Source organism: Nuphar pumila, chromosome 17 (assembly GCF_984573655.1).
Source record: "Nuphar pumila chromosome 17, dmNupPumi1.hap1.1, whole genome shotgun sequence".
Lineage (NCBI taxonomy): Eukaryota > Viridiplantae > Streptophyta > Magnoliopsida > Nymphaeales > Nymphaeaceae > Nuphar > Nuphar pumila.
This window is the reverse complement of record NC_143265.1, coordinates 11,934,863-11,958,122: the sequence shown is the minus strand read 5'-3', so window position 1 is coordinate 11,958,122 and position 23,260 is coordinate 11,934,863. Positions and strand designations below refer to the sequence as shown.

Genomic DNA, 23,260 nt, shown 5'->3' with positions numbered 1-23,260 from the left:
CTACAAATAAATCTCCAATGACTTAATAAAACTATAATAGCTAGCAATAAAGTTACAACAACTAGGAATAAGTAGCCCTAAATAGGTTCAATGATTAAGAATAAATGACTTTTAGTGGGTCAAATAGCTAGTCAAATGAAATAAATGGGCTAGGTGCACTCAATCGACCAAAAGAGCAGTCATAGAGTCTAAAATGACCCTCAAAAGATAAAAGTTAGATGTATATGTATATGTCAAACTTATTAGATTTGTGTTTTTTTATGGTTCAAACTTATAACCTTGTATACAAGACCTTTGAATTTATTAAAAGAAATTTTCAAATGTATAACATAAGTTACAAAACTATCTCATTGGCTTATTTTATTATTGTTTCTGCTTTTTGGTAATGTTTTGTATACAAGGCCTTTTAATATGCTAAGAGGGACCTTTCAACATTTTGTATACATGATTATTTTGTTATTGTTGTTTAAAATGAAATATCCCTCTTGCATGTTATATCATTTTTTTTATTATTGTGTTAGCGAATTAACCAATTAACAAATGTAATGTCCCTTTGTTATGGCTCAACACCACTTGAATTTAGAAAGATCAAGTCACTCGTAATCATGCGAGTTCGAGTCAAGTTCATACGATCTCATATTTAGTTCAAATTGTTTATGAGATGAGTACAAGTTATTCAAAAAGTTTAGCGAGCCAAGCCCAAACACCTTTTGTTCAGTTCTATAACAGTAAAATTTAAAGCAAAAATTATTGCATATTTGATCAAATTCGCACATAAGAAATTTGCATGTATACATGTGAATTTACACAGAAAATTCACAAATTTAGGGGAAATTCATGAAGAGCTAAAGGAAAACCGCATGTATACAAAACATTTGCATAGGAAATTCGCATGTATATATGCAAATTTTCTATCTTATTACGAAATTCGTATGCTAAAACAAAATCATGCACCGCTTAAAGTCAACTGCATGTGAAAGTCAATGAATTTCGCAAAGTTTTTATGATTTTTGCATTGAAAGTAAACTTTCGCAACGACCAACGTGAAACTCTTGACTAACTTTGCACACTAATCGCCTATATATATACAATGAAATTTGCATGCTAAAACGAAATCTCGCATCTCTTAAAATTGACTGCATGGGAAAGTCCATGAATTCTGCAAACTTTTCATAATTTCTGCATTGAAGGTAGACTTTTGAAACCACTAATGCAAAACTCTTGACAAAATTCAACTACCAACCGCATTGAAATTATCTTATTTTTTCATGTCTTAATTGTGGGCTTTTTCGAGACTTTTTATGAATCTTGTTAAATGCTACATGTGTGATATATTTTTGTTAGATTCATTTGAGTATATATATAAATATAAAAAAAAAACAAACAAACGAATGTGCAAACCTAACACTTATATCACTTGTCATCAAAGTATCTTTGTAAAATTCACTCTTTCGGATCATTTTTTCTCTCCTGCATATTTTGACTTTCCTGATCAACCTATTGTCATCAATAATTAAAATTGAATATAAACACATACATATCAGAACCGTTACTTGAAATTGAATATAAACACATAAACATGACTCGGGACCTCTGTAACAAATATTATGAGATTTATGATAATCTCACAATAATATCGCAAGAAATTGTCTGAAAGTTTAAAAAAGCAATTTCTTATGAGATTTTCAAAATATCCCAAGATTTATGAAAAAACATAAATAATGTGATTTAAATGTGATATTTATGTTTTAAATGGCTATTTATCATGAAAAAAACCATGTATTTTTATTTTTAAATAAATTTTATTAATATTTTCTTATAAAAATATTTTTTATATTTTTTAATTTATTTTTTTATTGCTGAAATTTTGCCAAAAAATAAGAGATTTATGAAAAAAATTTAATTTCTCACGAGTTTTTGACAAACGAGAATTTTCCAAAAAAATCATTTGTCACTATGCATGAGACATTTACAAGTACCTCGGGCACCATAATTGCTTCCTTTCTTGGGGTTGAGGATGAGGGTTTAAATGATTTTTTGTTGAGACATTTCTGGTATAGTTTATAAGTATTCATCGTGAACTACTTAAGATATATATATAGAAGACATAACACATTTGAGTAATTTGATTCGGGCAACGGTATGCCCTCCACGTGTACAACATTACTAACATTCATTGCTTGGGACAGTTGCATGTTTGAGACATCAACATCGTTCATTGTTTGGAATGTTCCAAGTGCTTCTTATTGCACTCTTTGAACCACTACATAAATGTTATCATTAAATAACATTGCTTTTACATCATCAATGTCAAAAGTATTTACTCGTATTTGTTTGTCACTTGTCTTTGGAGAATAAGTATATTGGAGGCTGACTAACTCTTCACTATATCTAGTTTAACAAAACATAGTCATGAATTCCTTAAAGCTAATGTTTTTGGAGATCACTACACACAAATGTATATAAGTGATGCTCATTTCTACAAAAAAAAAAAGTTTAGAATAAAAAAAATAATGTATATATATATAATGTATATATATATAATGTATATATATATATATATATATATATATATATATATATATATTGTTTGTATGAAACTCACCCTTTCAACCTAACAGGGGAAGTTGATGCGAAGGATATTGTAATCTTATCAAAATGCAACAATGAAGTAACACTGATGAATCACCGAAAAAGAGTGACGAAAATAGTTAGATTTTTTTGTAAAAGATCAAGAAAGTTGAGAACCACAAAAAACCCTAAAAATTATGAAAATAGCTCTAAGGTGCAAACATTCACTTTTTATACCACAAAAAAATCCAAACATAAAAGAACATTGCATTCTATAGGTACAAGATATTTGCGTAATTTATAACATATTTGCATCTCTCCACATAAGGAGGTTTGCATAAGTTATATTTGCATGTTTTGTGAAGACCGCAAAAAACAATGTGTGAATATACATTTAAGTGAGGGTTACAGAAAAGTGGTTCACATGGTCTCCAACATTTTTTGTATAAAATATGTAATTTTACCAAGGTATTTGCGAAGTTATGATCATAAGGAGGCTCATAAAACTTATTTTTTTGCACTTCATGAAGATTGCAAAAAAATAAGTGTGAACATACTAAGGTATTTGTAATTTTACGGTTAATAGAGAAGACTGCATAAATGAACATAATTTTTTGCATGTTTCTTGAGGATTGCAAAAAAAATGTGTGAATATAAGACTTAAGTGAGGTTTTTCCTTAATCGATGGGCAGAACGATATATCGAACGAACTTCATGAGGTTCACTTACGCGAAAGGTAAAAAAGTCCTAAAAAGTTTCCTATTTGCAGTTTTGGGCAGGGAGCATATTTCAAAAATTTTAGGGCATTTGGGAAATGCATCATATTTGTTGTGCAGTTCGATCATTTTTCGAAACCAGAATGCTACTCCCATAACTATTTAAGGTAAATTCTTATTAAACAACTTATGAAAAAAATTGAGCAGAAGATGATCACACATCATCTCAGACTAAATAAATACATTTATATATCAAACACAATTAAATGATCGTAATGAAAGATTAAGAAAAAATCAGAGTGATCAATAAATAACTTATTCCATTAATGTTTTATAATGCCTGATATGTGGGAAGAGGGTAACACAGATTATGTTTTACCAGTAGTCATTACAAGAACAAGATCCATCTCTGAAATGATGGACACGATTTCGGTCCCTGACAACAATCTCCCGATCAAATATCCTCGAGATCATTTTTGTTGCAAAATGGTAGTTAGTACAAACTCGAAGGTTCTTAGATACACGGATCTTTGTTCCAGGTGAAGTACAAATAAGCCCAAAGGCAATCACCAATTTCTCACTGTGATGAGACAAATATTTCCTTCTCCTCTTCTTCAACATCTAGTCTGGCTTCAATTGTGTTTGGTACATAGCCAGCAAGTTTTAGTCAAAATGTCCTCAACTGCGACATAGATTTCCTTTGATTGTGGGTGTGTTGTATCCTCAGTAAAGAATTCATAAATTACACCATCCACCTTAATCAAGCTACACCCTGGTTGTTGAAAAAATCATGTGGGCCTACATACGTTGAACCACACATTATAGATTATCTTAGGTTTAGGTCTGGTTTATGTGATATAATCTGGTTGAGCCATATGATGTGGAGAGACCTGTTCTGTCTACAATTCTGTAATTGGCTGAATTGGAGACAGACTCCGAATTAGATACATATTAGGTTATGGTCCACAAACCTTATATAATGACCCTCTCTTTCAGGCTCTCCATAACCAACAAGAGATTTAGTCACTCTCATAAGGTTTAGAGAAAGGAATAGGACCACATATACAGGTTCTAGAAGATCATACCCATCAACGATCTATCGGAGCGCTTATGAATTCATGTACGCTTTTGCATAGAGTTATGTTTCAGTTTTGATTTCAATGGTTTAGTGAGAACATGTAAATCGGTCCTTTTAGTTATTTCGATGAATTTATAATCCAACAATTGGTATCAGAGCCATCATGTTCCTATTGAATCATTGAAAAAATACAATTTCATATATTTTTTATTTTTTATGTTTTTCCAGCGACGATCCATTATGATCATCGGATCACTGCCAAACGGCATGGGTTCTATCCCCATTCTGTTTGTCGAGCAGAAAGGACCAACGTGTCTTTTGTTAGGCTACTGATGGGATGGAAGGGTAGTTCAACCCTTCCCTGATTCACCTTGGATTAGTCGGACGACATGGGGCTACATATACTTTTTTTTACCAGACAGGAGGTTGTGGCAGGCCAGTCGAAAACTGACGGTGGTCGGAGCCATCTGGTTTGTCTCAACCACCACTGGTGTCTATCTGGGGTTGGTTGCGTTTAGCGACAATGCGGTGGGCATCTGGTTAAGCCCAACCACCATCGTCGATTGGTTTTAAGTCGATGACACATGGTCTGCACTTGATGGTTGTCAAACTGAAGGAGCTATTTCCTAGAGGAGTGCCCGCACTCATTGCTTCTTCCACCGTGCCAGCAGAATTCGTGGCTTGTTATGAGGCATCCAACCATGAAATATGACTACGTAATTTTGTAACAGGGCTATGAATTTTGAATAATATTGAAAGACCGCTAAAGTTATTTTGTGACAATAATTTAGTAGTGCTATATTCCAATAACAACAGGAGTTTCTCGAAGTCAAAGGATATTGACATCAAGTTTCTTGTTGTTAAAGAAAGAGTGCAGAATGGTCAGATATCGATAGAACATATTGGCACAAACTCCATGATTGTGGATCTACTTACTAAAGGTTTGCCACCCAAGGTTTTACTCGAATGAGTGTTTTATCATTTTATGATATGCTGGTTTAGTGAGAGTTTGTATTTGGACATTCTATGATATAATAAAGTTCTTCAGAATAAAGTTAAAGTTTCAGTTTTATTCTGTACTCATTATATTGTGATCTCACTAAAGTTTTCAAGAAGGACGAGTTGGAAATATGCATGTTTGATCAGATTGCATGTAATTTTCATGCTTCATATCCATACTTCATCCATGTCATTTGGTTATGTCGATAAATGTGATCATTGATGGGTTCAATTACGTTACTTGTAATGAATACCACTTTGATTCTATGTTGACATGATCAATGAACCGGATTGGTAGAGATATCATTTGATAAGACAGTGTGTTTTGAGCTCATAAGGTTATAATGTGTGATTATAAGGTAACATATATGGCCCAAGTGGGAGATTGTTGGAAAAAATCTTGTGAGCCTACATACGTTAAACCACACATTATAGATTGTCTTAGGTTTATGCCCGATTTATGTGATCTAATCTGGTTGGGCCATATGATGTCTCGTATGGTATAGTACACTATGTGGAGAGATATTTTGTTTACAATTCTATAATGAGCTGAATTGGAGACAGACTTCTAATTGGATACACGTTAGGTTATGGTTCTCAAACCATTATATAATGGCCCTCTCTTTGAGGCTTCTCATAACCAACAAGAAATTCAGTCCCTCTTATAAGGTTTAGAGAAAATAATAGTACCACGTATACAGGTTCTGCAAGATCATACCCGTCAATGATCTATCAGAGCACTTATAGATCCAGGTACGCTTCCGCACTAAGTTATGTTTCAGTTTTGATTTCAACGGTTTAGCAAGAACATGTAAATCGGTTGTTTTAGTTATTTCGTGAAACATATATATTTGAAAGAAGGATGTAGTCCCCACTGTACTTAGGTTCCAACTTTAGTAGATGTCTTAATGCATCTTCAGCTACTTCAACATTGCCATGAACCCTATAAGAAGCAAGCAAGGTTCTCCATACAATAGCATTTGGTTCAATCAGCATGATTTTGACGAAGCAGTGTGCTTGTTCCCTTGTGACTTACATCGTAAAGTTGTGTTTAGAGTATGTTTTGCTTTTGCTGAGTCTGATATAAGTTGTCCGGTTCAGGTGAATTAATACCTCGAAGGGGTAGTTTGTATACTTGAACTGTTGCGGGGGAAATTGTGAATGAATTAAATGCGTTGAACTTTCTTTTGTTCACCCTCGTTGTGATTGCAATTTTTCTCTCTCTATTCTCTCTTGCTCTCTTGCACTCTGATTACAAGCTTTCGCAAAGTAGGCTTGCGGCGGTAAGGAAGGACTGTCATGCCACGCTGACCTATTAAAGGAAATAGGCTCGTGACAAGTGGTATTAGAGCTCGTTCTCATGCTGGGGAAGGGACTCCGGAGTCAGTGTCGACAGATGCACCAATAGGCTATGATTTGTGAGCAAGACATCATGGCACCTTATCAAAACTTGCACAACACCAAAGGCAAGGCAGTTGTCGAAGCTGAGGAGATGGATTCACCTCGTGGCCAAGAGAAGATGGTTGTAACTGTCAACAAGCTGGTAGAAGATGTGACTTCGCACGAGAAAATAATTTCATGCATAGTTGAATCATTCGATAGACTGAATGATGTGGTGGCGAGCCTGCAAGAACAGGTGAACTTACTAATAGACAAGTCACTTCATTAACGACAATAGTGGTCGACTTGCAGACTGAAGTAGGAGAGCTTTAGTTGAAGAACCGCACATTGCAGTGGACAATGACCCTAAATGGAAGAAATGGTGAGAGGTCATCAAGAATTGATGTGTCAAGACTCACAAAATTCAATGGTTCTTGCGACAACAAGGCTATTAAGAATTTCTTGTTCCAAGTAAAAGACTACTTGAATATTCAGAATGTGATTGTTGAAGATCTTAAGATCAAGGTTGTAGCAACTCTACTCGATGAAGATGCTATCGCTTGGTGGAGGCGGAAGCACAGTGACATGAATAGGGGTCAATGCGTGATAGATACTTTTGACGACTTCAAAATAGAGCTGTGCAACTACTTTATGTCAAGGAATGCGGAAAGGCAGGCGTACCAGATGGTTGACAAGCTTAAACATACTGGTTTGTTGCAAGACTATGTCAAAACATTATAGAAGTTTATGCTAGATGTGCCTAACATGCCAGAAGATGACAAGCTCAACTGGTTCATTGTGAGACTTCAACCATGGGCACAGTCTGAAGTGGAAAAGAGCAACCCCGTATTTTGGAAGATGCGTATGTGGCGGCTGAGCGCTTAGTTGACACTCAGCGCAAGCCCTTCACCTATCAACCAAAGTCGGTAAGAAGCCTGACCATGGAGGCAAGAAGGATGAGTGACACGACAACAAAGGTAAGGTATCGACATGCCATCAATCCGACAAAAAACAGAACTATCCAAAGTATAACAACAACAACAAGGGTGCGGTTGTGACATGTTGGTTCTGTGGAGATAGGCATATCGTCAGGCAGTGCCCAAAGTGCCTCGTGAAGGACGACGGGCATGCCAATACTGCGTAGGTAGAATGCAACGACACTAGAACTATGCAACCACGGATGGGAGCCATGCGGTCGATCAACACAGCTAGAAGTTGCACAGTTGAGAACATGCAAGTTAGCAAAGATCTGATGTATCTCAAAGTCATTACAAATAGAAAGTCTACTTCAGCAATGGTAGACTCTGATGCTACACACAACTTTGTCTCGTAAGAAGAGGCAGAGCAGTTGGGCTTGAAGCTCGGGCCAAAGCAGAGGTCCATCAAAACGATGAACTCTGAGGCCAAGCCCATCCTTGGTGAAACAAGAGATGTAGCTATCAAAGTGTGGAGTTGGGTCGACAAAGTTAACTTCTTTGTGGTGCCCCTGAACGATTTTAAGATGATTTTGGGTATAGAGTTTCTGCAAAGCCAGAATGTTATGATGCTTTCAAAGTTTAACACGTTGATGATCATGGAGCCAATCTTGTCTCACACAGTGCTGTGTCTTACGCAGAAAGGTAAGTCTTCAGTGTTATCAGTGATGTAACTGAAGAAGCGTGTCAAGCATGGGGAACAGACATTCTTAGTTGTTGTGCACGCAGAAGAAGGGAAGGTGGAAGCAGTAGTGTCGCCGACCCTAGCCCCACTATTGGACAAGTTTTGAGGGGTGATGCCTCCGAAATTGCCAAAGTGTCTTCCACCAAGATGTGAGGTCGATCATAAGATTGAGTTGACCCCGGGAGTGAAGCCTCCCGTAATGGTTTCATACCGTATGGGGCCAGCTGAGTTGAAAGAGCTGCGTAGGCAGCTGGCCGAGATGTTGGATGCAAGTATCGTTCATCCATCGAAAGCCCCATTTGGCACCCGTCTTGTTTCAAATGAAGCATGACGATTCTGAGCGATTGTGTGTGGATTACCGTGCGCTAAACAAGGTTACAATAAAGAACAAGTACCTATTGTCCCTAATAGCAGACTTGTTTGATCAGTTGGGCAGTGCCCGAGTCTTTTCAAAGCTAGACTTGAGATCGGGTGACTGGCAGGTGAGGATTGCAGATGAAGATGAGCCAAAAACAACTTGTGTCACCCGTTATGGTGCTTACGAATTCTTAGTAATGTCATTCGGGTTGATGAATGTCTCAGCCACGCTCACGACCCTAATGAATCAAATTTTTTATCCATACTTAGACAAGTTTGTAGTTTACTTGGATGATATCTTGATCTACAACAACAACATGGAAGAACATCTTGGGCACTTGCAAACAGTGTTTCAGGTGCTGAAGGAGAATGACCTTTATGTCAAACGAGAGAAGTGTCTCTTCGGGTAGGAGGAGATCAACTTCCTTGGCCATGTTGTGGGGCGTGGTGTGTTGTGCATGGATGGGCAAAAGATAAGAGTCATCCAAGAATAGGTTCCGTCAAACAATGTCCCAGAGTTGCAGTCATTTCTTGGTTTGACAAACTACTATCGACGTTTCATTGAAGGCTATTCTCTTATTATTGCATCCCTCACAAATTTGTTAAAGAAAAATCGAGTATGGCTCTGGACGGGAGCGTGCAAAGATGCCTTCGATGGCTTGAAGAAAGCTTTAATGAAGGAGTTAGTGTTGCAATTGCCATATCACTCAAAACCTTTTGAGGTCCACACAAACGCCTCAGACTTTGCCATCGGTGGAGTTATTATGCAAGAGGGTCATCTGATTGCATATGAGAGTCGCAAGCTAAAGGATGTAGAGAGACATTACACGGTGCATAAACGTGAGATGACCACCATTGTGTATTGTCTCAAGACCTGGCAACACTACCTCTTAGGTGCCCAGTTCATCGTCAAGACGGACAATATTGTCATGAGCTATTTTCAGACACAGAAGAAACTGACGCTCAAGCAAGCTCAGTAGAATATGTTTTTGGCTGAGTTCGACTTTGCCTTGGAGTACAAGGTTAGAAAGATCAATGTTGTATCGGATGCCTTGAGCCGCAAGGTTGAACTGGCAGTTGCGCGCGCGAAACCTTCTGAAGTGTATTTAGAGGATACATTGTTGGATCGCATCCGCGAAGGTACACAGCAGGATCCAACAGTGCAACACCTTGTTTCTCTGGCGTAGGCAGAGAAGTCTCGACGATTTTGACAACAGGACGGCCTCCTCGTGACAAAAGAGAGATGAGTCTTCGTGTCGCGGTAGGGAAGCCTCCGTCGAGAATTGCTTAAAAAGTGCTATGATACACTATGGGTCGTCCATCCTGATCAGGAGCGGACCTTAGCACTTCTTGAACACGGCTACTATTGGCCGCAGATGAGGGACGATGTAGAGGGGTATGTGTGAACATGCCTCATCTGCCAACAAGATAAGGGGACAAACCAAAAGGCTATCGGTCTCTTTGAGCCTCTACCAATTACAGAACGTCTTTGGGATAACATCTTCATGAAATTCATTGTTAGTCTGCCAAAAGTAGAGGGCCTCAATTCTATCCTGATTGTGGTAGATCGTTTCTCAAAGTATGACACCTTCATCCCAACTTTTATGGAGTGCCCTACAAATAAGACTGTAGAGTTGTTTGTAAAACATGTGGTGAAGTACTGGGGCATACCAAAGAGTATTGTGAGTTATCGCGATGCTCGCTTCATAGGCAAGTTCTGAAGTGAAGTATTTCGGTTACTTGGCTCTGATTTGTTGTTTTAAAGAAGCTTTCATCCGCAAACGAATGGGCAAACAGAGTGCATCAACGAGATACTTAAGCAGTACCTTAAGCATTTTGTTAGTGTCAATCAGAAAAAATGAGTGAAGCTCCTTGACGTGACACTGTTTTGTTATAATCTGCAGAAGAGCGAGTCTTCAGGCCACAACCTGTTTGAGATAGCTACGGGGCAGCAGCCACTGACCTCACACACTCTTGTCGCACAAGAAAAGGGAAGGTCATCATTCGCCTATCAGTTTGTTTGCGACTGACATAAACATAATGAGTTGACGAAGGCATTCTTACACAAGGCGGCAAAGGGAATGAAGAAGTGGGCGAACAAACATCGTTGGCCTAATGGGTTCTAAGTTGGGGACCAAGTGTTGGCGAAGTTACATCCTGGTCGCACAGACATCTTTCGTGGGCGGCACCGCGGGCTACTTAGAAAGTATGAAAGACCCTTCACCATCACAAAGAAGGTGGGCAAACTGGAGTTACCCCCAAACTTCAAGGTGCACCCGATGTTCTACGTGTGCAACCTCAAGCAGTTTCATCCAGACGATGGAGATCTAGAACACAACGTGCCATAATGCGCTCCCATCATGCAAAGGGCCCCAGCAGCACAACAAGCTGAGAAGCGCCTCAGTCAGATTCTTCGTCACAGGGTCAACTACTTAGGCGAAGCGAAGAAGTACCTAGTGTAGTGGGAGAAGAAGGTAGAATCGACGTGGGAGCCTGCATTTCGGATGAACAAACGCTACCCGACTAAAGTCAGAGCTTACCATGAAACAGATGGCGCTGAGGACGATACATGATTTGAAGGAGGGAGCATGTTCCCTTGTGACTTACATTGCAAAGTAGTGTCTAGAGTCTGTTTTGCTTTTATTGAGTCTGATGTAAGTTGTCTGATTCAGGTGAATCAATACCCCGAAGGGGCAGCTCGTATACTTGAACTGTAATAGTCTGTGGGCAAAATTGTGAATGAATCAAATGCATTGAGATTTCTTTTGTTCACCCTCGTTGTGATTGCTTCTTGTGATTGCAATTCTTTTCCCTCTATTCTCTCTTGCTCTCTTGCACTCTGATTACAAGTTTCCGCAAATAGGCTTGTGGTGGTAAAAAAGGACCGTCGCGTCGCCTTTACCTATTGAAGGAAATAGGCCTGTGACAGTGCCTCTTCAATCAAACAGGCTCTACCAAGCATATCAACCATGCATCCATAGTGCTTGATTCTCGCTTCAATCCCATAATCTTTGCTCATGCTATTAAAGTACCTCCTTCCCTTATCTACCAACCCAGAGTGACTACACGCCGAGAGAACTCCAATAAACGTAACATCATTAGGCTTTACATTCTCTTCTTTCATCCAAGAAAACATGGCAACAACCTCTCTTCCTTGTCCATTACTAGCAAGTCCCTGTATAATCACACTCCTGGACAAGACGTTCCACTGAGGCATTTTCTCAAATACTTTGAGTGCATTGTCTATCCACCCAGATTTTGCATAGAAATCGATTAGTGCAGTACCAAGGGTCACAGTCAATCTCGACCTATTCTTCTCCAGATAGTAATGAACCCACTTGCCGTTTTCGAGAGCCCCCAACACAGCACAAGAAGATAGAACGCTGACCATAGTGACCTCATTCGGTGGCACCTTCACAACTTGCGTTTCATTAAACAGTGCAAGAGCTTCCATGCACCGGCTACATTGATTATAACCGGAAATCATTGCACTCCAAGCGACAACATCCCGCTTAGGCATTCCGTCAAACAATTTGCGTGCAGTGTCTATCCGATCGCATTTCACATACACATCAACCAAAGCAGTCACCAAATTATGACTGAGCTCCATTCCCACCTCCTCCACAAAACCGTGAATCCATTCACCCAATTCCAAATACCCCAACCTCCCGCAAGCCGTGAGCACACAGATCATGGTCACCTCGTCAGGCCGAACGTCCGCGACACGCATCGACCTAAAGAACCTCACGACCTCCCCCCAATCCCCATTCTTCGCGTACCCAGCGATCACGGAGTTCCAGGCGACCACACTCTTCTCAAGCATTTCTTCGAACAGTTTCCGTGCAGAATCAACAAGCCCACAACTCGCATACACACGGATCAACGTATTGCAGACAAACGTGTTCCCATCGACGTCTCTCTTCACGACGAGACCGTGAATTCCGTCCCGAAATTCCACGGACGACAGCCTCGAAGAAGCCTTGAGAGAGGAGGAGAAAGAGTGGGCGTCGGGCTCCACCAATTCCTCCAGCATCCGAAGGAACAGAGCAATGACTTCACGCGGGGAGTCGTTGGACGTGTACCTTCTCATCATGACGTTGTAGTGGGCTGTCTCCGGGGCGTCGAGGTGACGGAAAACCAAGCATGCGCAGTCCATGGCGCCGGGGAAGGTGATGGCGAGGAGCTCGAGGAAGGTGCGAGCGGCGAAGGGGTTGTGGAGGTGGCCGGTCTTGATGATGTCTGCATGGATCTGATGGACGTGCTTGATGGTCGATCAATGTGAGAAGAGTGGCTTGGGGTTGCGTAGGGAGATGAATGGTGGCGGTGGGGTTGAGTGGTGGTGGGAGAGGCTGAAACTGCAACAACTCCCATCTCCTTGTTCCCCACCTTTTTCCTTTTTCTAAGAGTAGTTCGGAATTAGCGGGGAGGGAGCAAACGAGTTGGATTCGGTTCGGATTCGGGTCGGATATAACTGGATGTAAAGCTTAATCGGATATCAAGAAAAGTTTCATCAAATTCGGATACTGGTTCTTGTTCTGGTTCTGGTTCAGGGTTGGTGTCTAATGTGTTCAAGTTTGATTATAAAGCCATGGGGTTGTACCTTCTTTTACCGGGTCAAATTCGAGAAAGGATCCCACCTTACGATAGCTGTCCAAACCATGCATCTGGATGGCGAGGATTAGTCCATATTTTGGCTCACAACGTATGTTTAATCCTAGCCATTGGTTGGATGGCTGAGATTAACATATGATAAATCGTATTAGATGTTCTATGATAAGATGACGCTTTTGTCAGATTGGGTTTGGTTCAGATTAGGGCTGCAAACAGATCGTATACGTTTCGATATTCGATCCTAGTCCAATGTATCATTTTCGGATTTGAATCCTCTAAGTAAAATCCAAATCTGCATTTTGGATCGGATTCAAATCTGTACTATTGGTTTCAGATTCATATCAATATTTTAAAACAGATTTAGATTTAAAACTAAATTTGTTACATATAAAAAAAATATATAGAAGAAATAATACTTACGTTCTCTTATTTGCTTCACAAACTAAGGATCACTATTCAGTAATCATAACCAAATTTGCTACCTCTCACCTCATTCATGGCTAAAGATAGTACCGCTGTGGATTAGGGAATACTAAGATTTTTTTTTTGAAAGGCAAGCTGGAGTTAGGCAGACCCACACCAGTTACTCTTCAATGGTACCATTGAGGTTTTGAACCTGTAATGTCCCACTAGAGGGAGACGTGCACTCACAGCTCTTACCAACAATGCAGAGCCCCGTTGGTGGGAATAAGAAGATTATTGAGCTAAACAAGAGCTTACTCCTTTAATGGTTGATCCAAGAAAATCTCATTAATTACCCAAGACATGAATTTTTTAGAAGAATGGTAATTCTCACATCCTTGATTATGGATGCGACTTCTTTACAAATAGGATTTTGAAAGAACCAAATGTATCCCATGCTTTTTAGACTTTGAAATTTGTTAACTTTAAAAACTATCTATAGTTTATCTAATTTAGTGATTTTTAATAAATAATATATATTCTCACGTCGTGTGGTAAATTTAAGGATTATGTATAGTTTAATTTTAAGTAACTTTTATTATAGTTGGTAAAATTTAACTTTGGTAATTAATGATCCTAGAGAATTCTCTCACGTCCTATTCAGATAATTTTTTTTTTCATCTCTCTTTATTTGGTAAGTTATGGCCTATAGGTCTCTGTCTCTATTGCATGACGGGGGCACCATGACAAAAGTTATTGACATTTTTAAAAATAACATGCAACCCAATAAAACCAGTGTATAATTTCTAAAAGTTCATCAAACAAACTATCTTGACAACTACAAGAAACTTGTGGATTAGCGACAACCTAAATCCATCGCTAATCCGATGCTAATCCGTCGTTAAACTGTTTAGCGACGGATTAGCGACGGATAACTTTCATCACGAATTTTTCGACTCTAAGTAGTGCCACAACTTATCCGCCGCTAATTTCGTCGCTAATTTGCGACGGATTAACAACATATATGATCCATCGCGAGTCCTTCGCTATTTCAAATTAGTGATGGATAATATCCGTCGCTAATCCGTCGTTAAATTTTTAAAAAAAAAATTGCTCGCTGTCGGCGCGTTCTCCGGCAGAGAGCAATTTTTTTTGTATAGAAACGGCGTCGGGACGCTCTTCCGCAGTGAGCCAGTCACGACTGGAGACAGGATCCGGCAAGGGAGACGGGATCCGGCGAGGGTCGTAGTGAAGACGGGATCCGGCGAGGGAGAGGCGGGACAGGCGGTGGAGACTGCCGAGGGGCACCGCCGGGAGGAGCGGTCAAGGCAGGCGGCGTAGCCAGGGTTCACGGGTGAGAACTTGCAGGATGCGTCGGGCTGGACGACGACACAGAGGATGGAGGTGCCATTGGTGCCCGAGCAGTCTCCACCGAGAGGTGCCTGAGAATGGAGGATGGAGGTGCCATCGGGCTGGACGACGAGACGGGGACGGAGGGATCGCTGCAGAGCGGTTGCAGAAGTTGCGTGTGGTGCGAGAGGTGCCATCGGGTTGGACGATGAGATGGGGACGGAGGGATCGCTGCAGAGCGACTGCAGAAGCTGCGCGTGGTGCGAGAGGTGCCTGAGAAGATCGACCTTCGTGGTGCGAGAGGTCATTGCGCATTGTCAGAGGAAGGTGGGGATGGTTTAAATCGAACGGGAGGAGGAAAAAGCAGAGGGAAGAAAATTTTCGAACGGGGGGAGAGAAAATTTCGCGCCTCAGGCGATCGAAAATTAGCGACGGAATTAGCGAGGAAATTTTTTCGTCCCTAATCCGTCGCTAATTAGCGACAGATTAGGGACGGAAAAATTCCCTCGCTAATTATCATTTTTTGTAGTGTTTTGGCGACGAAAAAATGTTGTCGCTAATTAACGACGGATATATTTCCATCGCTAATTTTGCAAATATTTTAAATGTTAGCGACAAATAGTTTTCGCTCGCTGATCCGTCGCAAATTTGCGACGGAAAAAATCCATCGCAAATTTTCGTCGCTAATTAGCATTTTTCTTGTAGTGGACGCACCAATGTCCCTCTTCCGTCTTTAAGTAGTCAGCTTGTTTTCTTCATTTTTTAAAAATCTACCTTACCTTATAAGATCTAACTCAGATCTATTGTTTATATTTTGGATCTAAATTCAGATATGAAAAAGATCCATCTGAACCCAACCTGTTTGCATCCATAGTTCAAATCACATATCCACAATGATGATTTTTGCACCCTCCAATATGCATATATAGACGCACAAAATGCAAGGTTAACATTTTTCAGATGTCACTGCTTGTTATAAAGAGTGAAATAGATTTTATTCTTGAAAATAAAACTTAAAATGTAGTATACTTACCATGTGGTGTTAAACTTTTGGGATGTAAATAAAATTTTAAAGGAAAACTTAGACTTATTGTTTTATTGAGAATTTTAAAGCTAAACTTCTTGGTAAAGGTTTTAAACAAAAACTTAGACTTCGATATTATGATGCATTTGCTCCAAGATTCATCTATTAGAATCATGATTGCATTGGCTTTGATTTTTAACCTTAAAATTCATTAAATATATGTTAGAATTGTATTTTTAAATGGTGGGTCATTCTTAAGTTATTCTTTAAGAAAATACTATACTTTTTGAAAAAAAAATATTACTCGTATAAGGAAGAGAATAGAAACCTTCACATGAGTTTATATAAAGTAGAGTTGCTTTTATCGGCAAAGCTCATTGAAAGCATATTAATTAAACTTTAAATTTGGATTTGACTTTAAATTTAGACTTGGATTTGAGTTTGGGTTTTTGGTACTTGAAATTGTTTATCCACAAGTCTTTGTCTGACATTGTGCACTTGATCATCCATACCTTGACCTCGTCCAATGAATTGTTGAGTTGCCTTTAACCATGACCAAAACTTGCCCAATGTTCTTGTATGAGCCATCTATTGGTCCAACATTCCCAAATCACCTCATTGATTCCATTGACTGCACCCATTTTCTGGACTTGGTAGGGAAATTTTTTACCCGTTGATTACCTTTTCAGTCCATTGACTGATCTCAACCAATAACTCCTTCCTCCTAGCCATTGAACCTAGCTAGTGTGTTGGGTGCTATATATACTCTAATCCTCTCCTACTATACTATCTCTCTAGTACCTTTGTGCTGTCCCCTCTTTCTCTAGCAACTTCAACCTTCACTCAGTAAGTGTTTGCCTAGTTGAGCCTAGTCTTAGTTGAGTTAACAAACTATTCAAAGTGCTTGTGTCAAATTGCTCAGTTTGACTTGGTGCAAGGTGTAGGTTGACCTTCGTAAGTATGTGAAAGCTAAATTGTATTTTGGGAGTAAAGTTGCACGAATATCCATCGCGCCAAGAAGTTAATCTTAAGTAAAGCAACTATCACTTTTAGGAGAGAGAAAGATATAGGGAATGGTGCAAAATGGAAAATCGATATGAATTTTTTTATTCCAAACGAGTATTTTTCACTGAAAGTGTTTTTCTAAAAAAGTATATTTTTTTTTTATAGAAAACATTCCTCCATGAGAGGTGGTGGAAGAATATTTCCTACCAAAAAGAAAATTTATTTTAAAACTCCTCACCAACCCTCTCATTGCATCTCACCACCACCACCCTCCTCCTCCTCTCTCATTTTTTTTTACATTTTCTCACTCTATTAATTTTTCTCATGTTACACAAATAAGCAAAAAACTTTCTTTTGGAGAACTTCTCATATAAAAAACTCTCATAGGCAAAACTTTCTTTTCCTATAAGAGTTTGCCTCTCTTCCAAACGTGCCCTAAAAATAACGCATTGCCTCCAATCCTACATGGTTGAAGCTTAGTTGCCATAGCCACTGAACAAATTTTTCATCAAGTCTTATAGAAAATTGATTTAGGGCAGATGCAGATACTCACAACATTGGGCTAGAGATGAAATGGTTCATACTTGTTTCAGATGTAGGCATTACCGAGTCTGCTTTGCATAACTGGATCTGAATCAGATTTAGAGTCCAAAGGAGATCAGCTAAAACCACATCAAAATGTGACTTTTAGTACTCATATTCAGGTTTTACTTGGATTTCGATGCAAACTTGTTACCAAGTGCAGATCCAATAATAGGTCGCTCTAATATTAATCTACATATTCGTAAGTAACAACATCAACATGCAGCTAAGTGGATAAATAACAAACAAATAGTGCAAACTGTAGGGCTGTCACAAGGCTTGAGCCTGCCCTAAGCTGGACATGGATCCAACTTTATATGGTTCCCTTGTGGGTCCAGTAGGCATAATGGGCCTCCGGATAGGATGTGAGAGTATAACTGAGCCCAGATCCGGTTGACGAAGAAAGCTTGATCCAATCCATGTGGATTTAAAATGTGAGATTTAGATTGGACCACATAGGTTTGATAGGAACAAGCCCAAGATCCTATTAAAGAATTCTGCATTTGAATTCCCACAGGGTCCGACCGGTTGGCTGCCCCATATCTAAGAAGAAAAAATCGTGACCTAACGTGGCCGCATAAATAACGTGAAATAGTAAGTAGTGCGCACAGTGACAAACATTTAAAATGGCAAAAGGGGCGTCATCCTTTTCTCCAGAGAAATTATTATTATTTTTTATGTTTCTTTTGTTTCTTTCCCAAAATATCAATGAAAATTTAATAAACGATATAACAAGACATTTTTATAAATAAAATACCTATAAATTGAAGATATTTTGACAATATTGAATGTAGTTATGTTTTTATCAGCTAGGCAATTCATTGTTTTTTCTCACATTTTTTTGAAATAACACCAATATTTGTCATTATTCTAGTTTTATGATAAAATAAAATTATCAAGCACGTCTTTCATATAATCACACATGTTTTATTTTTATTTTTATATTGAAAATAAGATGAGAGAGAATCATTTACGGTGGTTTGGACATATTCAACAAAGGCATAATGATGCTCCGTTTAAAAGGATGGAGAAATGAAAAAATATATTAGTTAAAAGATGTCGGGGTAGACTTAGATGGAGGTGATAGGAAAATATATGAATGCTTTGAACCTCACCGATATGACATTGGATAGAAATGATTGGATGAGAAGGATTCATGTGAAAGACCAGAATGATTTTCTTTTTTGGTTCATATCGCCGACCCCAATTGTTTTGGGACGAAGGCATAGTTGTTGTTATAAATAATGTATATAGTCTTTGTATTGCTCAATGTTTCAATTTTTCAAAAAAAAAAACTAAGCTTTTTTAAAAATGAATGGAGATTTGTTGGTAACTTGGTTTTAACTTAGCTAATTAATTTTCTAAAATAAAAAAGGATAATTTATGTATAAGCACCTAACACATGGAAATTTTCCATTTTTAAGCTGCTTCAAGTTCATCCAAGAAACAAGAAATTGCTTATATGGTCGTTTGGGTTGCTTTTTCGTTCCCCTAACTCTATTTAACTCTTGAAAATAGGTAAATAAGTAATTTTACAACAAAAGAAAAAAAAAAAGCAGCTCAAGGAGTCAAGCAGTCATCCGAGCAATTTCTTGGAAGGTTAGATCACCATCTTAAATATTCGAAACCTGACGAGGCAAATAAAAAAATTGCCATATGCTAGGCTCTTGTACGTAAATTACATGAAAATAAAACCCTAATAAGAAAAGTTAAACAAAGGTTTCGTGCCGCTCTTGCTAAAACCCTAAAACCATGACACTGCTTTCTTAAAAACGTCGCAGCGAATTGACGACCGTTCGATCTTTTGGGACCCCTTGGTCAAGAGCCGTACATCGCGTCCAAGGTATTGCCATCCAACGGCGGCGGAAGAAACCCTAATCGGTGCAACCCCCCGCACTATAATAGAGGCTCTTGGGTTGCCTTCGTAATTTTCCATCCGCATCGCCGCTCTTCCTCTGTCGTTCTTACTCGGTGGGGTCGATCTTGTGAGGCTTTCTTCCTGAGGTCGATTTCTTCCCCTCTCCCTCTTTGCTACCTTTTTTTTTTATCTGTGTTTTCTCCTTAATTTCATGTTTAGGTCGTTTGGTTATGGTTTCTGTGGATTCATTTTAGGTGTTCATTTGTTTGCTGTGATCGGGTGTGTGTGTTGTGTGTTTGATTTCGTCTTCGTATTCTTAAGAAAGATTTCTTTGATGATCTATGTGGTTTTTTGTTCTTAAATCTTAGATCGATTCATCAAATTCTTTTTGTTGCTGCTCGATTTTCTTATCTGATTTCTGCTTTTTATGTGCCTTTCCTGAGTGAAGTTTGGAGTGATTCCGTAGTGTGAGGAAATGGTCCCGTCGTGTTTGTATTTTGTTTTCTTTGGGACAATTAAGCGCTGATTCTGTTGATGGCTCCTTCGTGATCCTTTGGATTTTAAGTCGTTCTTTTTCTGTTTTTTTTAATTCTATTTTTATCTTTTAATGGTCGAAAATTTTACTTGGCGTATAAGTTGAATTTTTTATTTTGTTTTTCTGTGTTTAATCTTTCCAGCTTACGGATCGTCTGTTTTTTCTTCTTGTTGTTGATTTTTGTCGGTGTTTCGAACTGATCCGAGGTTTGTAGATTTCTGAAACTAGTGCGGGAATCTTTTGTTTGGGTCAAACCTGGTTATCTTAGGGTTGGTTTTGAAGAGAGTTATGTTGAGGTTCAGTCTCTTGCCCTCTTTCATGTCTCGTGTGTATGTTTGGATCAGATCTGCTTCTTGTCGAGTTTCCTTGTTTGTAGGGTTATCTCGACTCTCTCTTTCTGAAATATGCGTTCTTTGCTTGCGATTCTTCGTGTCTTTCTGGATTTTGTTGTGGACATGGGGATTATTTATCCTTGTTGTATTGTCCTTTCCTTTAGTCGTGCCCATGGTAGTTATCTTTGGGGTCTTAACAATTACTTCTGTTGTGTATCCTTTCTACGTTTTTCTTTTTAGATTTCGTTTGTGTTGTTAACCACCATTTTCCTTAAAATTAGAATATCTACGGAATGATCCATTTATACTATCTACCACTTCTGTTGCTGAACCATCGTTCTGTTTTGGAGAGATGGCACTCTGGTCACCGTGCACGTTTTCTATTAAATACTACATTCTTTTGGTAGCTTTGTGTATGTCATTTTGTGTTTTGTTTGTCCTTTTTTATCTGTTAATAATTGTTTTCTGAATCATATTAGTTTTCCAGAACAAAGCTCGAATCAGTCTGGCTCGAATTGAAGAAAATTGTTTTGAATCTGTGTGAATACATTTTTTGAATTTAAAAAATTAGAAAGAAAAATGATCTAAGATGATTCAACGTGAATCAGGCTGGATTGGCCTGAAACTGTTGAACTAGATTTAGTCTGTGAAACCAAAAACTGGCTGATGGTGTTTGATTTAACAATTGCTAGTATTGTTGTGCATAATATCTTGCTGCTTCATTTACCATTTTTTATTTCTCCTTTGATTCAGCTATTAGTTTTTTCATTCAACTACAATGGGTAAGGAGAAGGTTCACATCAACATTGTCGTCATTGGACATGTCGACTCAGGCAAGTCCACTACCACTGGCCACCTTATCTACAAGCTTGGAGGGATCGACAAGCGTGTGATAGAAAGATTTGAGAAGGAAGCCGCTGAGATGAACAAAAGGTCATTCAAGTATGCTTGGGTGCTGGACAAGCTCAAGGCTGAGCGTGAGCGTGGTATTACCATCGACATTGCCCTCTGGAAGTTCGAGACCACCAAGTACTACTGCACTGTTATTGATGCTCCTGGGCATCGTGATTTCATCAAGAACATGATCACGGGGACATCCCAGGCTGACTGTGCTGTGCTCATTATTGATTCGACCACCGGTGGTTTTGAAGCGGGTATCTCTAAGGATGGTCAGACCCGTGAACATGCATTGCTTGCCTTCACCCTGGGAGTGAAGCAGATGATCTGCTGCTGTAACAAGGTAACCTCCTTGTTCTCCAAGTCTTTTACCTTTTGTTCTGCATTTATCTGTCTGGATGAAATGCTTACAATGCTGTAATCACCGCACAGATGGATGCCACAACACCCAAGTACTCAAAGGCAAGGTACGACGAAATAGTCAAAGAAGTGTCATCCTACCTGAAGAAGGTTGGTTACAACCCTGATAAGATCCCCTTCGTGCCCATCTCTGGGTTCGAGGGTGACAACATGATTGAGAGGTCCAGCAACCTTGACTGGTACAAGGGCCCAACACTTCTTGACGCCCTCGACATGATCAATGAGCCCAAGCGTCCATCAGACAAGCCTCTGCGTCTGCCGCTCCAGGATGTGTACAAGATCGGTGGTATCGGAACTGTGCCCGTTGGCCGTGTTGAGACTGGTGTATTGAAGCCTGGCGTCGTTGTCACCTTTGGTCCCACTGGACTCACCACTGAAGTTAAGTCTGTTGAGATGCACCACGAAGCCCTCCTGGAGGCCCTTCCCGGTGACAATGTTGGTTTCAACGTGAAGAACGTTGCAGTCAAGGATATTAAGCGTGGTTTTGTCGCATCCAACTCAAAGGATGATCCTGCCAAGGAGGCTTCTAACTTCACCTCTCAGGTCATCATCATGAACCACCCAGGCCAGATCGGCAACGGTTATGCGCCTGTGCTAGACTGCCACACTTCCCACATTGCAGTGAAGTTTGCTGAGATCCTCACCAAGATCGACCGTCGCTCTGGTAAAGAGCTTGAGAAGGAACCCAAATTTTTGAAGAACGGCGATGCTGGACTCGTCAAGATGATTCCCACCAAGCCCATGGTGGTGGAGACCTTCTCTGAGTACCCTCCGTTGGGGCGTTTTGCTGTCCGAGACATGCGACAAACCGTGGCTGTTGGGGTCATCAAGAACGTGGAGAAGAAGGATCCTAGTGGTGCCAAGGTCACCAAATCCGCAGCCAAGAAGAAGTGAATTGTGCAACTGCTTCCGGCGAGTTGTGGTTTCCTAGCGTCGAGTCTCTATCGTTTGTGTTTGAGTCGGGTTCTCGTCTGCGTCTTCGTAGTAGCGAGTCGGATGCAACAGAACTGGGTGCTTGATCGACGGTGGCATCGCCACGGAGGTCTTCACTTGTGCTGTTGTTGATTATTGGTTTTGAGTTTTTACCGTTTCCCCTCCTACGTTTTGCTCGTGTGTGGAAGAGTTTTTACAATCTAATGCCGGAAGTTTTAGGTTTTAGGTCTTTATGATTTAGGGTCCGAGTGAGAACAATAAATGACATACATTTTTGCACTCAATTTATTATGCTATTATTGTTGCGGTATATTTATCTCATCTTTTCCTGCTTGTTTTTGTGTAATTTCCTGATGCCTACCTCTTACCTGAAAAGCCAAACAAAGGCTTTAGGCTTTGGGTAGTGGGCTACAGGCTACGGTGGGAACCTTTAAAAGTGCTTTGACGTTTTTATTTCATCCTTATTTATAAGTGCCTTAAAGGTACTTCAAAATTCTTGTTTTACCCTAAACCTAGAAGGGTTTAACTTTAAAATTCTTATTTTACCCTTC

The 23,260-nt window shown here is 39.5% G+C and overlaps 2 protein-coding genes across 2 annotated transcripts; one reads left to right on the top strand and one right to left on the bottom strand.

The window, feature by feature from the left end:
- Positions 1 to 11,662: 11,662 nt before the first annotated feature.
- Positions 11,663 to 15,431, bottom strand: LOC149811644 (pentatricopeptide repeat-containing protein At2g29760, chloroplastic-like). The gene is made up of 2 exons (XM_089992891.1): positions 15,216 to 15,431; positions 11,663 to 13,009 (listed from the first exon to the last, which is right to left on the bottom strand). Exons 1-2 carry the CDS (start codon positions 15,429 to 15,431, stop codon positions 11,663 to 11,665), a joined length of 1,563 nt encoding a protein of 520 aa, XP_089849017.1.
- Positions 15,432 to 19,644: 4,213 nt separating this feature from the next.
- LOC149811643 (elongation factor 1-alpha) lies at positions 19,645 to 23,019 on the top strand. Its single transcript, XM_089993760.1, has 3 exons — positions 19,645 to 19,738; positions 21,213 to 21,699; positions 21,789 to 23,019. The coding sequence occupies exons 2-3, from the start codon at positions 21,238 to 21,240 to the stop codon at positions 22,668 to 22,670; spliced, it is 1,344 nt and encodes a 447-aa protein (XP_089849886.1). The 5' UTR covers positions 19,645 to 19,738; positions 21,213 to 21,237; the 3' UTR covers positions 22,671 to 23,019.
- Positions 23,020 to 23,260: the final 241 nt, after the last annotated feature.

Bases quoted from the DNA above. Each gene is read 5' to 3' on its own strand.
- LOC149811644 (XM_089992891.1), bottom strand. From the start codon at position 15,431: ATGACCTCTCGCACCACGAAGGTCGATCTTCTCAGGCACCTCTCGCAC. The intron at 13,010-15,215 runs GCACCTCTCGGT...CACGTCCATCAG, and splicing joins CCTCCATCCTCCATTCTCAG to ATCCATGCAGACATCATCAA.
- LOC149811643 (XM_089993760.1), top strand. From the start codon at position 21,238: ATGGGTAAGGAGAAGGTTCACATCAACATTGTCGTCATTGGACATGTC. The intron at 21,700-21,788 runs GTAACCTCCTTG...ATCACCGCACAG, and splicing joins TGATCTGCTGCTGTAACAAG to ATGGATGCCACAACACCCAA.